Genomic DNA, 18,409 nt, shown 5'->3' with positions numbered 1-18,409 from the left:
TTAAAGTTACTTATAAGCATAGACAATTTTTTATTAGTAGTTAGTTTGACATTTGTCAAAATTGTAACCTCAAAACACTAAAACAAAAAGTAAACAAACAAATGGATGTGGATGTGGCAAGTGTTAACAAAGTTAAGACTAATAATAGTTTAAATCATCCACAATGCCAGTTTTTTGTGATCAGAAAAAAGCGACTCTGTCGTATGACCGTGCGTCCAGGCCGCAACTACTGCGGGGAGCACGAGCCGGAACCGAAGCCCGAGATGAGTCCAGTATGTTCACTTAAACATTTTTGTAAAATCACATTACATTCAAATAATAACAGACACAACTCAATATTATTCTCAATACAATTTCTATATTTTTTAAGCCTGTTATATATAACATATGGAAACATTTTTATGTTAAATTATTTTTAGGATGACACTCGAATACCATGCCCGTATGATCCCAAGCAGTAAGTACACATAAATTCCTAATGCTTTTTAAATCTTATAAATTCCAAGTGTATTGATTTCCACAACCTCCATAAATTTGTAACTAATGGTGATGTGTCAATAAAAGCAAGAAATAGAAGTTGCAGATGCCATACCCATAAAAGTTTTTATGGGCCATCACCACGCTATCATTCTGTCAAAATTTAAGCTAGGGTTGATGTTTGTGCACTTAGTTCTATATCAGAGCTATGAAAGTAATATTTAAAATTAATTTTCAGCACCTGCTACGCCAGTAAGCTAAAGAAACACCTTTCAATCTGCAATGCCCGGCAGCTGGAACAGCCCGACTATATCGTACACAACATCAATGTGCAGCAGAGCTCAGGCAGTCCCAGGGTACTGCTCAGCCAGGTCCCCGAGGAGAAGATACGGGCACTCATTGACAAAGTTAATATTTTGTATGATAGTGAGTCTTTTTAATGGTAATCTCCCATGTGAAACTTTAATTACAACAAATTTTGGAGGACTCCTTATGGTTTGGCTATGGAGGCTACATTACCACATCTATTACTGCCTTACAAAAGTAGTTTAAAGTATTATACTGTTGATTTGTTGTTTGAGGAATGTCATAAGGGAGACACTTACATTAGATGTTCCATCTTAGTTGTTAGGAATAGCAATACATCTAAGGCTGATCTCAGATATAATTCCATTTGGCATTAATTTTAGATATCAATGCGTGGAAGTAGTCACTTACCCTCAGATGGATTGTGGTTTGTACCTCTATAATATAAAAAAAAATTGTAGTATCCTAGTCATTAGATAATGACCATGTCCCTACACTTTCAGCTTTCACTGGGAATTAAAATTTAATTGACATTACTTATATCTGTGTACTTCAACAAACTTTGTGTTAATAAAATTTCAGAATATGTAAAAGACACCATAACTGTCATAGATGAACAACCCATACATGAAGTGGTTTTAGAAGAGTTTAATGAAGAGAGGCGCGCGGAGAGCTCCCTGCGCCACCTGCGGCAGGTGTCCAGCCTGCTGCACCTCATGGAGGCAGAGGGGCTGGTGCAAGACAACACATGCTATGTGGAACTAGGTGCAGGGAAAGGTAACAGTTAGAGATCTACTTCCTTTTAAATAGCTTTAAATCACATTAATCTAATTTTGAAGACTCAATCCATTTTTTATCCTAAGTTATATATAAAAATTAAGTATGTATTTAGATATTTCTTACTTGTTAATGATGCGCCTGGTATTCTAAATCATTCTATTGAAGTTTTTTTAAATATATGATGATGTCCATCTCTGAAGCATTATAGAGTGTCACTCTATAATGAAAATTAAAATAAAAAAAAATGATTTATTGATTGACAAATTTATTGATTCGCAATTAGGTTACAAAGCGTTTTTAATTTTTCACTGTATAAGCTCAATCACCTGAGTTTACAATTAAAAATAATATTTTTTTTTTAATACATACATTGTATTTTCTAATTTACAGGACAGTTTTCATACTACGCTTATAAGGCATGGTGCGGAAAGAACGCGAGCAGAGTTCTGTTGGTGGACCGCGCGTCGTTGCGGCACAAGCTCGACAACAAGCTGCGAGACAGTGCCGCTGCCACCGACAGTGACGCTGCCGGCAGCGGCGCTTCGGGCTGTTGCCGCATCCGCGCGGATCTCGCACACCTCGCGCTAGACAAGGTGCCAGAAGTCTTGGAGAGTGGATCGGTAGTCGGCTTTGCGAAGCATCTCTGTGGAGTAGCTACCGGTAAGTTGGTACTATCAAAGGTTTGGAAGTTTTAAAATAGTCAAATACTACAGTATGTATTTATGTGTTATATTATAACTATTTTATCATGTCATGAGGAAAACTGTTCCTTTTTTAAGATCACAAATGATTTAAGCTTAAGACTAAAGTCCAAAATAAAATATGAATATATATCTATGTGCACTTGGTACTATGTAACATACATTAGTATGTGAACACATACAAAGTAAGATCAAAATATAATTTTGTGAGACACTTGTTACAAAGTAATTCAATAGTTGAATTAATTAATTGTAGTGTGGTAATGAGAAAAACTATTAAGTCACAGAGCAGCATAATAATACTTGTATTGTCCAGATTACGCGCTGCGTTGCCTGATGGCGACGGGAGCGGCGCGGAGGCTGCGCGGCGCGGCGCTGGCCACGTGCTGCCACCACCGCTGCGATGCGGACAGCTACGTCGGCACGGAGTACATGCAGGTACGTGTTTATCTTCTTCATTATATGGTATGATTTTTTCATACATCACAATGTGTGAAGAGGTATAAAGTTGTGTATATTTAAAAAAATGGAAGTTTTAATGATTTATTAAAAAAAATCGAAAGTTAATGTATTAACTTTCTTGAATCGTAATTTATTATACAGTATAATTTAGATCACTAATACTGTGAAAATTTCCAGGAGCTAGGAATTAACTCGGAGGAGCTGAACATAATGTTCGGCATCGTGTCATGGGCGACGTGCGGGGACGGGCGCAGCCGGGAACGGCGGCAACGTGAAGGCGGCGCGGGGGAACCGGGGGATGCAGGAGATGCAGCCAATGCAGGGGACATAAGCAATGCGAGGTTCGTGTGCGGAGCGGGGCGCGCGGCTGCAGGGCTCCGCGCCAAGGCGCTGCTGGACGCCGGACGAGCGCGCTTCCTGCAGAGCGGCGGGCTCCGCACGCGGCTGTGTCGGTTCGTACCGCCCGCCGTCTCGCCGGAGAACCTGTGCATCCTGGCCGTGCGACCCGACCCACTCTGACACAGTCACATTACTCTGTGGCTGACGAAGCGCCACGAGCTGCAGTTGAAATCAGAGCCTTTTCCTATCACGCGAATTTATGCCTGCATCCAATAGTTTTATTTATACCTACTTACATGATAAGAAAATTATCTATAAAAAGATTGAATGCGAGTGGTGTACAAGCAATTGAAACAAGCGTTGATCCTACAAAATAAGTTTTAGAGTTATTTGGTCCAACTCGCACATAAGGGTGCACCCCCAATATTAATAATATTTTCAATTTTATATAATTTCTAATGTAATTAGAGATTAAAATATATTTGTGTTATAAATAAAACGACAGATTCCAAATATAATATTTTGTATTATTTCCGTCCATAATTAATTATCTAGGAAACCAGTTTGCTATCTAACATATCTATACAAGTTTATTCTATAAATGTTAAACAATAGATGCACTTCCATAATATTCACTTTATTTATACAATCTGATGGAATACAGAGCACAAAGTTATTCCAAGTACATGTTTATAAAGGTATAGCCCGCGGTGAACGCCTCATAACAATAAAATAAAAAATGATCTGGTAACAAAATTAATTTGACATTTAAATTTAACATTGCAATCAAAAAAATTTGGAAGATGTTAACTGTATAGACTTTTTAAACTTACCTTACATTTACAAGCAGACAATTGATCGAATATAGCTTATTATTATTCGTTTGTTTAATTATATATTATAAATGGTACATATGATTTGTTATCGTATTTCAAGGAAGACCAATAAAGAAAAAATATTTATAAATATGGTAAATCAATAGTGATAGATACTGAAAATATATCCAGGGAAATTATGTACTATTATAAAGTAATTAAACTAACAGTAGAGAAAAATGATAATTAAAAAAAGACCAAAATATTAGTGTCCATTAGTCCAATGCCCACAATGTAGAAATACTTAAAACAACACAATGTAACAGAAATTTTACTACCGTAAATTTTACCACTACTTACATCTACCTACGCTACGCCGTCAACTGTACAACGAATTGATACAGGTGAACGCTAACACCTAACCAAATAGATACAATAACAGAATACAAATAATGATTATGATTAAAGATACAATTTCAAATTCGGTGCCGGCACGCATTTATAGTTTGTGCGTACGAAAGGAATGCAACGAAATAATCCTAAAGAAACCAAAATGGAGTGAAACTGAAGTACTAAACTGTTCAAAATTAAAATAGTAAAACACAAGGGGACTTATATTATATACTTATAAATTTGAAAACATTTATTTTTACAATTACTTCTTAATATAAACTTACACAGTTATATTTATATTTTACTGAAGCAAAAAGTAGAGAAGATTTATATAAAATGTACTGTATAGTCATAGAACGCCGAAATATAGCAGAACAGTCTTCAAATGCATTATGTTGTAAGGAAATAAATGTAGTTACACACATTATCGTGTAACATTAACACATCACTACGTGGTCGAGGTCTTATCAATCAAATGACTCACAAGTATGTCAATAGCAATATACAATTGGTGATTGTTAAGAAATTTCTGTATATTACAATATTTACACATCAACTGAACGTGTATAGAGAGTGCGGAGAGAAGTGATATACACAATGCATTACGTACGCCAGGCAGTGTCGGGGCTCTACAGTAGTTACAGCGCAGGTTGGAAACATGGACGTGTTATAGTAACGTTAATCAGTCGCTGCCCTCTACCGCACTTACGGGGGAAATACTGACGCACCACTGTATGTATTCCGTTAAAACGTTAACATATCGTTAATGATAATAGGCGCTTTAGGGTAAATATTTGTTTGCACATGTTTAATATCTTTTTTAAATGTATTTATTTTAACTTATGTTCCATGAAGAGCCAGCATAATGCTAATGTCAATAGCCAATTAACAAATTTGTCGCAGGGATCATAATTATCATTAATAATATTATATTTCTAACAATTAATGAATGACGTACTGCACGAGTCTGGCCTGCCCCTAGCGTTTATATCGCCCTTTCAAGGTAAACACCGTTAACGACATGTATGATCGGGCAGCGACGTCTCAACGTGACTATAGGAAGGCATAGTCCCCGCCAGACTGCTATTCCGCTCTGAAGTTGTTGCGAGCAGGTGTAACCATACAATTTGCAATGGCGACGCGATTCATTTTCATATTTAGAGCGGACTAGCAGTTTGGCGCGGACTACAACAGTATACAGTGTGTGATTGTGTGTGTGAGGGTGGTCTCAGTATCCGTAGCGCTCCTGCAGCGAGCTGACGACGCCGGTGGCGAGCGAGGACAGGCGGCCCGCCACGCGCGTCACGCCCGCGCGCACGCTCTCGCGCACCTGCACACACACACACACGCTACGTATAAACAGGCGCCACATACCTTCATTGTATACAGCTTTACCAATTTATCTCATGTACACTACTAGGATTCCAAGAATATTAGAATACATCATGTCGTCGATTCTGGCTCTTGTCTTTTTTTTTACACTTTCTACGCTCACAGCCCCACACTAGGATAGACAAATACACAAACACCCAGATCCAAAAACAGAAATCTAAATTCATCATTTTTAAATATCTATCTGGCCGGGGATCGAACCCGGGACCCTTTGCGCGTCAGACCGGTATGGTGACCGCTCCGCCACGCGGGTCGTCGCCACATTCTCGCGAGAATCGCGCGATGTGACGCGAGAAACTCACGAGAAACGAGAATGTGGAGCCGATACGAATTGGGAAAATGCGGAGCGGGCTTAACAGATTTCTACGTTTCTTTGAGTAGTTCAAAGACACCTAAGTTAGGTCATAGTGGTTGACCTCATACTTTCCTCTATCAATTCAAATTAAAACATCGTAGCTTTTTTATAATATAAAAGTAGCAAACAAGTATAAAGTCACCTGATGGTAAGTGGCTATTGCCGCCCATGGACATCTGTAAGCAACCCCAGATAGCATTAAATATTCCTACCTGTGGTCGGACACAAAGGCGCCGTTAGCCCCTGAGGACTAAGCTGGAACGCCTCGGAAAAGTATATCTCACCCTTACCACACCCTTCAAACCAGAACACAGCAGGCAGAACACAGAGAGGGCCGTCTTCAATTATTAAGAGCCCTATATCCTGCTATAAGACACAATAGGCAATATGCTAGAATAAATCAAAGTGTACTAACGTCGTCGAGGTCCGGCGCGGAGACGGCGAATGCGGGCGCCCGTGTGGGCCGCTCGCCGAAGTACTCGGCCGACGAGATGCTGCTGCTGCCCTGGAACCGCGACAGGTTGGCGTCGCGCTCCAGCCGCGTGTCCTGCGACACAACACGATATATTACCCTGTAAATACTCTTACGTCCTAAAAGACGTGATTAATGATTAAATCTTTTATTAATAATAAGTATGTCGAATGTTTCGCCTACTAAATATCGACATTTAACAATTTCTTCAAAGACGCATTATAAATAAACAATATGTCTATTTTTTTCCTACCAAAAAATATTTTTACTGTTAAAAACATTGCTTATGACATGAAAACTATATAACAGGTTATTTTAGGCAGGTCGCTCCTGAAACTTTCGTTATAATTACTTACTTTGCTTACTTTGGTCTCTGAAATTCTTTAGAAAAGTCTGTATAAAGAGATGACAGGAATTTAGAACTGATACGCAAATACATCATAAAAAATGTTTAGAATGTTGTTTAAATCTATCAACTTTCCTACTCCACTGTTTAATTACTTTACCAAGATAAATAAACATACATCTCCCCGTAGGTAATATTTTTACAATAAATTATATTCTTTCCATATCCACATAAATCATTACGTCATAAAATGTAATATAATTAAATGCGACAAATTTTTAACGCATAAAAAAATAAAACCTTGAATGATTCGTCTCAAATTCCCGTGCTACGTAAATCTAGTAGTAGATAACGCCGTAGCACGCTACGTCGTAGCCCGTAGAGCGTACGATTCATGAGTAGAATACTTTAAAGGCGGTCGACCTTTGGCAACTTGCCAACGCCATTCAAAACAAAGTGTTAAATGTTGAACTACTTTCGACATTGACGAAATTGAACGGATAAGTTGCGTGGTACTGTAGAGCCTCACGTAGTATCTACAACTTCAGAACTACAGTTGTAGTTGTTGGTTTTGTGAGGATGAACATGTTTAACGGTAACTTAAGATTGATGGTTTTTGTTTCTATGTATGCTTGTAATATTACCATAATATATGTGTACATTTTACGATAATACTAGTGTAAAATTATAATTATTATATAAATAAAAGAAACTTTTCCTCCAATAAGAAATAAAACGCGTACGTTGTATTATTAATGAGGATTAAGCTAAACTTTCCGCTGTTCGGGTATTCTCCGAGAACTTGCAATGAACCGTAACGACCTTTGATCCTTTCGTTTTCACGTATCGGCGCATACTTAACTTTCACCCTCATTTTTATCTACTCACGGGCTTTAAGAAATCTAACTTTATAATCTTAAATGATTGATGGATATTCTTTTATTTATTCTGTTTATTATGTCAAATAAAAAGTAGATAAATAATAGAAAAGCATAAACTTAATGCCTTAGGCCTGGCAAAAATATTAATTGTCAAGACATAAAATTTATATTTACACTACAATATCACTTTATAGTACTAGCCCGAATTAGGATCTCGCGTTTTCTAAATAATAGTTAATAGTCTTTGTACAGATTTTTAAAACCTATCTCGACTTGTGACTGCAAATATGGTTTTACCTAAATTAGATTTCATACAAATGATAATACCCAAAATCATAGCTTTACGACGTAAGACGGCGTCCTCACCTGCTCGCCGAAGAACTGCGCCGAACTAATAGCCTTCGCGGAACCGAACTTCTTAACAGCGGAGTCGTCCTCGGGCTCAGCGCGGCGCGCGCGCGAGTTACGAGCGGCGGCGGGAGCGGGCGCGGAGGCGGCGGCGGCAGCGGGGCGGTCCGCGAACATGGAGCGCACGCCGCGCGCGGGCTCGGGCTCAATGTGCTCCCACGACGAGTCCAGCTTGCGCGGCGCCTCGCCCAGCAGCGAGTCCAGCCCGCCGCGCCCGCTGTACGGCTCGTTCCTAAACGCACACGTACAGTTAATATAACATAGACCTAGTAACTTTAGCTTGATTTAGCGTGAAAGCGCATTATTATGGGGTATTTTTAGCTAAACTTAAAATAATCAACGGAACTTTAATTTTAATCATTAAAATCTTAAATTTTTCTGATGCTAAGTTTATTATTTTATAAATTTATAACCTCAGTTAGACGTAAAATAAAAATTTATCCTTATTGCTGTCAAAAAGGAAATCATTAAACCAATGGTTCTTAAACTAACTTCTTTTAACAAGAGAAATAAGAGAGGGTTCCACGTCCCACTTTCTAGGGCCCCTCACCACCCCTACTCTTAAAACAGTAATGAGCTGACGAGCAACATTGTTTGCTGCCACTAAAACTGATTACGTCATGCTTTTGAAATAATCAACCGGCAAGTAAGTAACACACGAGACTTTGGAAGATCGGAGAGCACGAACTCACCTGATCATGGTGATGACGGAGTTGAAGTCATCGAAGTCATCGAGCGGCGCGCGTGTGCTCGGCGCGTCCTCCTGCTCGATGGTCGTCATGTCCGACGTTGCCGAGTGCGACACACCACTGCACCATAAAATAACGTTATATCAACATGCTAATTATATAGACCAATATGCATTAAGGCATTTCGGTATCGCATCGTCAAATATGCGTCGTGCATCGCACCACAATGTTTTTATGGTAGCCCTATCTTTTCGTCTATACGGTTTTTAAAACGTTGAAACCTGTTGCATACTGAAAATATATTTTAATCACACACTTATTGATACGCGGTTTCAATTTCTTTATCGCCGATATTTCGACCCAGTCACATAGATCGTGGTCACGGCGAAGTTGTCATCGCAGTACCGTTACATATTAAAACGTGTTTGTGTGTGTGTGTGTGTGTGTGCGTGTGTGTGCATGTGTGTGTGTGTGTGTGTGTGTGTGTGTGTGTGTGTGCATGTGTGTGTGCATGTGTGTGTGTGTGTGTGTGTGTGTACGTACGCGCGCGTGGCCCGCGTGGCGCCGGCGATGCCGAGGCGGTCGCAGTTGGCGCGCGCGGCGCCGGGCTCGCGGTACGCCAGCCGCAGCGCCGCCGCCTCCTGCTCCACCGCCTCCAGCGTGCCCGAGCTCGCGCCCCCACCCGCGCCCGCGCCGCTCGACGCGCTCGCTGCCGCCTGTCACATAAAACCATACATAAGTATAGATATCTCACCGCCTTGTAATTGAAGGAAGCCATTAAATGGCTTAAACGTCTGACAAATGTGTCAACCATTTAATGGATGTCATGTAATTTACGCGAAACAATGCCGACATGTACCGTTAAGTGGTGCAAAAACACGAAATCAAAGAAAAAGTGCGGAGAAATATCGTTGCATTCGTAAATGATCTAATAACTACATTTTTTAAATATTTTCAAACGCGAAAACAGATGACAGTGACAATTTCAATTGTCAAAACCGGTTTTGATATTTTCTCATTAGATGAGTATAATCTTTACTAATCTATGCATACAACAAAGGTGGTAGAACCCTTTGTGATTCAACTCCGGCGGCACCACCGCCACACCTAATTCTGCCTATTAACAGTAGTTTCAAGCGCTGCTGTGTTCTGGTTTGAAAGGTGTAATAATAATAATAATAATTGAGACATACTTTTCCTAGGCAGTCCAACTTAGTCCTCAGGGGTAGAGACGTATTAGTGACCGACCTCATGAATGTAACTAATATTTCTGTGATGGATTACGTATGTCCATAGGCGGCAGTAACCATCAGGTGAACTGTATGCTCGTCTGCTACTCCTACATTATTTAAAAACACGTTCATCAAGCCGCCCGGAGACTAGATCGAAATTGTAACACTAACTAAAAACAAAATTACACCACTTAAATGTAATTTTAATTTAAGTTACGGCCTACGCGTCCTACAACTTTTGCGTCTTCTGTAAAAGTCGTAGGCGGCGACTTACTTATTACAAGTACAAAAATGGGACAACAGCTATTTCATATTCAGTTTTTTTTATCTACTGCAACACATATATCCACAACCAAGACCGGTAACTATGATAAAACCATCTTGCAATGAAGCCTATAGCAGAAATGAGTTTACTACAAAAGTGGGGAAAATAAAGTGTATATTTTTATGTAAATAAGTTTCATTAAATAAATGCTGGTATGTTCTTACCTCCATTTTAAGCTTCTCCGCCATGATGGCCTCGCGCTCTATATCATCAAAGTTGGCCGCCACCTTCGTAGCTCCCAAGCCACCCTTACGAGCGCCCAGCTAATCAAGAAAAAAAAACATGTATATAATGTACATTTATTACTTAAATTAAGGAATCTAAATCTTTAATTTGTATGAAATTTCAGTTCATACACTAATTTCTGCTGCAGAGCAGCAGCGCCTGAGGGTGTTAAATGAATATCCACTTACAATGATATGATATTCTCAATTCCTAGCAAACGTCTGATTGAAATAGTTACGAGGCTTCAAAGGTGTGCGAAATCTAGAAATTAGTACTTCACCAGCTCATCTGAGCTGGTTGTGAAGTCAGATGACTGAAGTCTGAGCTGACTGAGCTGGTTGTGAAGAATGAATACAAGTGAGGCGATCTGAATCTAGCCTTAGAAAGTGTAACGAAACCGAATCGGGGCCGAATATATTATTTACCCGTGTCACGAGCGCAAAACTTGGATACCAAAAGACCTAATTGAAATGTACATATAACCTATAATGAAAAAAAAACATATTCAACAAAGTTTTCTAATGCGTTTAAATTATCTATAGTGAAATTATCGTCGAAAAAGTGTATCCGTTAATATTTCGAAGGCTGTGGACTCACGGCACCCTTCCAACCAAAACACCACAATAGAAACATATCAGCAATAGGTATACAACAGTGGACGCTGGTGAGTCACCGCCAGAGGACGAAGGGTTCCACTTTATAAGATACCTACAAGTTATTTTTGCTGCGACCCGGTAGGCTGTCTTCCGATATTGATTTCCAAGTTGCTAACTTATTCATAGCTCGGAAATAGGTCTCATTTAGACTAACCACCTCTGGCCGCCCTGGCGGCAGCCCCGCGCAGATTTATATTTAGCTCCCACGAACATAATATAAACGGCGATAGGGTGACCTCCCCTAATGTACAGGAAGAATAAAATAATTGCGATCCCCTTGCGCGAGCCAACATTGATTTCGACATGAAAGGAAGGATTAATAAGGCTTCATTTTTTTACAGACCAACAAGACAAATGACAAATTTATGTATGTATGTGTACAAGTTCGTGTGTATGTATGTGTATTAAGTTGGTATGCAGTGTATTAAGTACAAAATTTTAATTAATGCGCTAGCCAAATGAAATCTAAAATAAAATATATTTTAAAGTAAATTACACGCTTTAACCGTGACAGAAAAATGTTAATTTGTGATTGCAACTCATACACAACCAACCTCAAATAAGTAAAACCTGTGCCAAAATCATAAACGCGTTGCTAAGAACATAAATAAAATAATGGATCACGGAAACATATGGCACACTTAAACATAACACAAGTGTCATGTAACAAATGTACAGAGGAAGAAAGTTAATAAGTTTTGTAGGCAAGAGCATAAGTAAGTGTAATCATGAATAACAAGCCACGTGAAATAAAATATGGCAGTTTAGCAATTGGTTATGTAGGTAGTAGGTAACGCGGAGCTATTAATAGATATTGATTGCCAGGATCCCTGCGACGCAATTCGTCAAAATCTTCGCTCGCCACCAGCCGTAATAAGTTCACGCGCTATCCTTATGCGCAACATTTACAAAGTAATAAATCACAATACGCTCACAAATTAACCTTACCTTCGGTGGGAAATGCGGCGGCCGACCGTAATTTCGCATGAGAGGAAAATAATCGGACTGTCTCACGAAAGCAATAAATAATGTTCGTGGAGGCAACAGGTAAAGTGCAACATCCGGAGCCTACTGCCGGCCGCCGCCGCCGCCGCCGCCCGGCGCCCGCTGCAGCGCTGCATCGACCGCCGCCCGCCCAATCACCCGCCGCCCTCCGCGCTTACAACCCCACATCGATAACTCTACATATGATTTATTGATATCACTTTCGGCGGACGTCGGTGCTTTTCACATCAACAAACAGTTCGTTGTCGGTCTAATAAACTTAGTTTTGGCACGAAAGAAGATCGGTCGGCTCTCCTTACACCGAGCGAGATAAAATATTGACATTAAAATAAAACGTGTTTGTGATAACAGTGTCTGTGATTAGCAAATGGCGTAGTGGTTTTTAACAGTTGCCGACGAGTTATACTTAGGTTCGAATCGCTTTAATTTGTTTTATTTATTTATTTTGAATGTGTTCTTATTGTATTTATTCGTATCTTTGTTATTATGCCTCTTTACTTTAATAAAATTATATTTTAGAGCAGAAATAAAAATAGTTCTAGGCAACAGATGGAACAATAGTATTGTTTCTAAAGTTAAATGAAATAAAGCAATTTTTAATACCAATTTATGATATTTAAGATGTTTGTAGTAAACTTAAAATGATAAACATTTTAAATTTTAGTGTTTTTAAATTGCTAATATGAGTTAGTATTTTAATTTTTCGTATTTTTTTTTATTTTAAATTAATTGATTTGAAACTTCGTTACGTTACGTAGGTACGTTTCGTATTTGTCATGAATTTGGGAAAATATTACAATTTTTTACCGTCCTGTGATGAATCTTTGATAGGATTTTATTCATGGCGAATGGTTTGTTTAGTTACATTCGGGAAGCAAAAAATATAATAAGTTCTTATAGCATTAGAGATGTGTTTTCGTGCGTTTGTGAACTATTATAACTGTAAACTGTAGGATTATTCTCCTAATCTTGCACTTTACTTTATTATACAATTTAATACAGTTATAATATTTTACAAAAAAGATCATTTTAATGCTCTGATGGTTCTAATAGATAATTGATATAAAATTTAGAAGTCGTCAATTTTTTTCCAAATAAAAACTTATTGATTTTGATTTTAACGATATTTATATTTAGCCCAGAGGGGCTAGTAGGTCATTGCTACATTATTTTGTTTTATGGAGCAATATAATTAATTTAATCCTATTCTTTGCAGCATACACCAAAACAATGCAGTATCGTCCATCCGCGCCGTACCCTATCTACCACGAGATGCAGCAGGCCCGGCGCGGCCGGCGCCCCGCCGCGCCGCCGCCGCCGCCCGACCGCCACCACCGTCACCACCGCTCACATCAGCACCCGGACATGCACGCTCTCGCCGCTTACTCCCATCCGAGCCAATTTGATCGCCATCACGTAGCGAGATACCAGCAAATGGAGCAAGAGCGCGCCTACGTTCAACACGTTGAAGCGACCATCGCAGCGCAGCGGGCGGCGTATCACCAACTGGCCAGCATGCACGCCATGCAGGCCGCCCAGCCACCGAGAGCGCACCAGGCTGCCGTCGCACAAAGGCAAGCTTCCCGACAACAATCGCACGAGCGTCCCGCACACGATGGAGACCCACCGATGGCACACCAGGCGTCGACATTACAGAAAAGAACTTATCAACAACTCGCAGATAAGGGCCGCATGGATCCTAACCCTTCGACGCATAATAAACAAGTTTCTACATCCGAAATAGAGGCTTTCCATCAACATATGCATATGGAACGCATGCGGGCTTCCCAGATGTCAAACAACAGAGAAACAGCGACGGACCAACCCCTACACGCTGCACATCCTGCCATCCCGCTTCCGTCTTCTCATAATTTTAACTCACAAATGAACTACCAGAGACATGACGCGACTCACATGCAGCACGCACCTTACCCATCGCTCCCTCACCAGGCTGTTTCCGTAGAAAATAAAGATCGTGCACGCCGGAACCAGCGCGCAGAGCCACGCACCTCTCACCGACCAGATCTAGCGGCTGCAAAAATGAATGGTACGGCAGGGGTACCAAATGACTATCACGACCGGCCAACTCCTAAAACGAACGTCAACGAAAAAAAAACTAAGCAACGCCCAGATCACCAACAGAATACACAATGGCCGCATCTTGCGACTCACACTAGTGAGCAAGCCAAAGGCGACGTGCTCGGCGCGGCACACGTCACGTACCAGCCATCGACAGACACGTTCGCTACCGCACATGTGGCATATCAACCTAATACGCAATCATTTACTAAATCAGAAATAATCTACCAACCACGGACCAACATGCTCGCTGCCAAGCAGTTCGTTTATCAACCGGGAACGGACATGATTGCCACCGCGGAGACGGTCTACCAGCCGGAGACTAACACGATGGCTACGAGACAAACGATGTTCCAGCCTCAAGAAGAAGTGATCAGAACTAAGGAAGCCGTATACCAGCCTCAAGCAGACATTCTCGCTACGAGAGAAACGAACTACCAATATCGAAAAAACTTGGTTAACACAACTGAGACTATATACCACCACCAAGGTGACATCAACATGGAAAACCATAAAAATTCGCCGCCGACCGCAAATAAACAGCAACAGCAAACAGAGAAATCCGAAATAAGTGTCCACGAAACTCAGAAGGCTACGCCAATACCACCTGCACCTATACTTCGCGAAATTCTCTGTTTGAAACAAAACCAAGATGAATTTCGTCCGCCTTCCGATCAACCAAACGAAAACCAAACGACCAAGGACTCTTCAGAGCAGAATCAACAAGGCAACGTTAATGAGCGTAAAACAACACGACAAAGAAAGTCTGCGACTCCAAAAAAGACTCTCCGACAGACCAGAAAGAGAAAGCTTTCGACAGAGGCTGATTGCGCACCGGAATCACAGGCGCTCGTTCCAACAAACACAAACCCATTAACAGGATCAGAATGGTTGACGCGGCTCGAATCTCTGGCTCTAGCGCGAACAAAATCACCGGAGCAACCTCGAGGGCAGCCGGCAGCCAAGCGACCGGTAGGCCGCCCGCGCACGAGGCGCCACGACGAGGGGTCCCCGGAGGCGCCGCAGCCAGAGTCTACCAGCGCGAGGACGGCGGGGCTCCAGCCGTTGGGCCCGCTAGTGGTCGGTAACTACTGGCAGACCCAGGCATCGACAAGTAATGACCAGGTAACTAGTTATCATACTGCTTTATGAGGGATCTTAACAACCATTCATTTCAGTGTTCTTCACTACAACATTCAGCACAAATGTATTAAAATGTGTATGACTTTTCTTAACTTATTACTGGATCAACAAGTGTATCAATTATGTGTAATGTAGTGTTATGTATGCTTTAAAACTATGTACTCACTCCACTCCTCCGGGCGGCGGGCTTGCTGGCGGGCGCGCGCGGCGAGTCCGCGGCGGCGCCCCACAGCCGCGCCTCCGAGCTCAGCCCCTCCGGCTTGGCGCTCAACACCTGCCACACACACTCACACATATCATACATCAACACTATAATCTATACATACTTTTTAATTTCCCTAAAATATGATATAAATAAGCTGCCCGCCTATTGCTACCATTGCGAGAGCGATAGTCGTGTAGCCTACCATATTGTCACTTAAAGTAAGTACTGACAAGTTGTTTAAGTCCCTACCGCTCAGTCAACCAATTTCTTATTTGAGTAACCAATGAGCGACCAATGTTTGAATTGAAAAATCTACTAACAGTTTAAAGTCTACTCGTCTGTGTATGTGTAGAAATAGAATAGTCGCGGAGCAACTTTTGCGATCGCACTAACCACTACTTAATAGCTAAAGCTACCAGTTGCTCAAGAGATAGTACACAATGGGCGGTCAGCATGAATGTAAGACTTCAATTATTTTGTGAAACTTTATATAACTATATATATAATCAAACATTACACTTCTAACGAGTTATGGTTCGCATTTCTAATATGTATTCCTTTGGAATATTATTATTTACCGTTATTATTGTGTTATTGCACTACACACTAAACTCCAAATAAAACGATTAGCGTCAAGAATGCAAGTTGTGGGGTGCTCCTGGCAAATATGAGACTACTAATTCAATGATATTGTCTAGTGAGTGCTACAATTGCTAGTAATTTTGCTGACATGCAAGTTTTTTCAGTCATAAACAAATAAAACATTTGCCTTGCATTCTAATCAGCAACAAAACTGCTTTTAAGCTCAAAATTTGTGCATTAATCAGGGGCATTATACATATGAGGCAAACAAGTGAATATCATATGAAATGAAACTTATAGTTTAATCCAATGGTCTTTTTAATTAAATGGATCAATTAGAAAATCTCGCAGAAGAAATATTTAATATCCAATTACATTTATGCTTAAAATCTAGTCCTAGAACTAGTACAAACTTTATACTGCTAACTATTTAGAACATTAAATGTGCAGAACTACACCTTTGGTTGTGAGTTACTATATACAATGAATAATGGTAGTAACTAATATTATATTTACACTCTTATGATATTTACATTAAAAAAATACATAGTGATGAACATAAAGTAACCTTAAAACATGTAACTTATCTGGCTATTTTCACATGTACAATTGTAATATTCAATGTTACAATTTTTCCCTTACCTAGAATTATCAAACATTAATATAAACACTTAAGTTACTTCAATAATGAGGCAATGAATATGGCAGGTGCCGGTGTGAGCACGGCAATGGGGTGTTACCTGAGCGGGTGCACTCTCATTAGTATTAGTGTCTCCATGCTCTGCAAACCAGTCTACCTCACGCTCCTTAGTCTCCTTGGCCTCTGCCGGTGCTGGCTCTATGTGAAGCTGAAAACAAATATCTAATTCATATTTGTTTTCCTTACAAGCTGATGTTATACTTCTATTTTAGTACTATGTAATTTTTCAGTAAAATTAGATTCTATTGTCTTGTCCAAATTTTGACCTCTCATAATGTCTTAAGGTTTCAAAATGATTGTCACTAAGATTTCCATTTAATTTGTATTTTAGAATTGCAATGTCACTTGCTTCAAAAATCAAGGAAAGCATTAAAAACTCTTCATGATTACTTTTTAATAGACCTCTCGTCTATTAAAAAGTATACGAAGTCTATAAGCGGCACTTAGCCAGCAGACTGGAGTATACTCTAATTGATGATGAATTAGTATAGCAGTTATAATCTGCAGCTGTACCAACCTTGGTGCCATATGTCTTCATAGCCTGTTCAGACAAGGCATTCAGCTTATCCTTATACAACTGTGCCACTCTAGAGTTATACTTCTGTCTAGCATCCTCTGTCACCAGCCCATGGGTACGGAAGAACTGAGTCTGAAATTATTTTATATATTAATACTTTTATTCACACTTCTATATTATCAACATCATAAATACATTATGAACATAGAGAAACACAACAAATAGTATCTAAAATTGAAGTTGTAAAACATATTATCTGTTGATAATTAGGTTTCCAGAATCGCATGGCATTGTCATTAGCATGAGCTTGAATTGCTAGTTTATTCGCAGGACGGCGGCGCTTCGCAGTCATACGATATTGGTGAGACATCACTCATAATCTAAGTGTACACTTCCGCAAAATATAAACGAGAAAGCTGATTACGTACTGCGTTGACGTTCCCGCCAAGTTGCATGTTCCTTAGTTGCTTCCATGTCCAGTTAGTATCAAGCTGTGTGGAGCGCACGAAAGTCAAGTGCACGCCCAGGCTGCGGTGCACGGCCGAGCAGTCCAGGCAGATGAACACACCGTACGTCACCGACGACCACGTAGGGTTCTTCGCGTTGCAGTCGAAACATACCTGCGCAAGTTGCAAACGATTAAACAATCACTGAAGTTCGTATCGTTGCAACAAAGCCTAACGAATTATACCCACTTTGTTCGCTGGAATCGAACGTAACCTCTGAAAAACTGCTTCAATATCGCTTTTACTCGGCCCCGAGTCAGCCATTTTTGAGATTTTTTGACGTCGTGTTCATTCATTCATCGTGTCGGCTGTTGTCAGCGTTGTCACGGTAATGTCAATTGTGACGTTGACTTTTTAAATAAAACATATACAAAGATTACGTTTATGTATATTCTTGATTTATTCTCTGTAATAATCT

General features: G+C 40.2%; 2 protein-coding genes across 2 annotated transcripts; one reads left to right on the top strand and one right to left on the bottom strand.

The window, feature by feature from the left end:
* The first annotated feature begins 52 nt into the window (after positions 1–52).
* LOC140754349 (tRNA:m(4)X modification enzyme TRM13 homolog) lies at positions 53–3,583 on the top strand. Its single transcript, XM_073089346.1, has 7 exons — positions 53–272; positions 420–457; positions 716–903; positions 1,366–1,560; positions 1,954–2,223; positions 2,581–2,702; positions 2,904–3,583. Exons 1-7 carry the CDS (start codon positions 102–104, stop codon positions 3,243–3,245), a joined length of 1,326 nt encoding a protein of 441 aa, XP_072945447.1. The 5' UTR covers positions 53–101; the 3' UTR covers positions 3,246–3,583.
* Positions 3,584–4,325: 742 nt separating this feature from the next.
* On the bottom strand, positions 4,326–18,338 carry ArfGAP3 (ADP-ribosylation factor GTPase activating protein 3). The gene is made up of 11 exons (XM_073089345.1): positions 18,181–18,338; positions 17,914–18,105; positions 17,486–17,617; positions 17,009–17,116; positions 15,648–15,755; positions 10,538–10,636; positions 9,360–9,532; positions 8,820–8,936; positions 8,086–8,359; positions 6,436–6,567; positions 4,326–5,603 (listed from the first exon to the last, which is right to left on the bottom strand). Exons 1-11 carry the CDS (start codon positions 18,253–18,255, stop codon positions 5,502–5,504), a joined length of 1,512 nt encoding a protein of 503 aa, XP_072945446.1. The 5' UTR covers positions 18,256–18,338; the 3' UTR covers positions 4,326–5,501.
* Between the last annotated feature and the right edge of the window lie 71 nt (positions 18,339–18,409).

The sequence above is a fragment of the Epargyreus clarus genome, unplaced genomic scaffold (genome assembly GCF_041222505.1).
Source record: "Epargyreus clarus isolate Ecla_fem2 unplaced genomic scaffold, WU_Ecla_fem_2.2 ptg000029l, whole genome shotgun sequence".
Classification (NCBI taxonomy): Eukaryota; Metazoa; Arthropoda; class Insecta; order Lepidoptera; family Hesperiidae; genus Epargyreus; species Epargyreus clarus.
The sequence above is the reverse complement of the archived record's forward strand: the minus strand, read 5'-3'. Positions and strand labels throughout refer to the sequence as shown.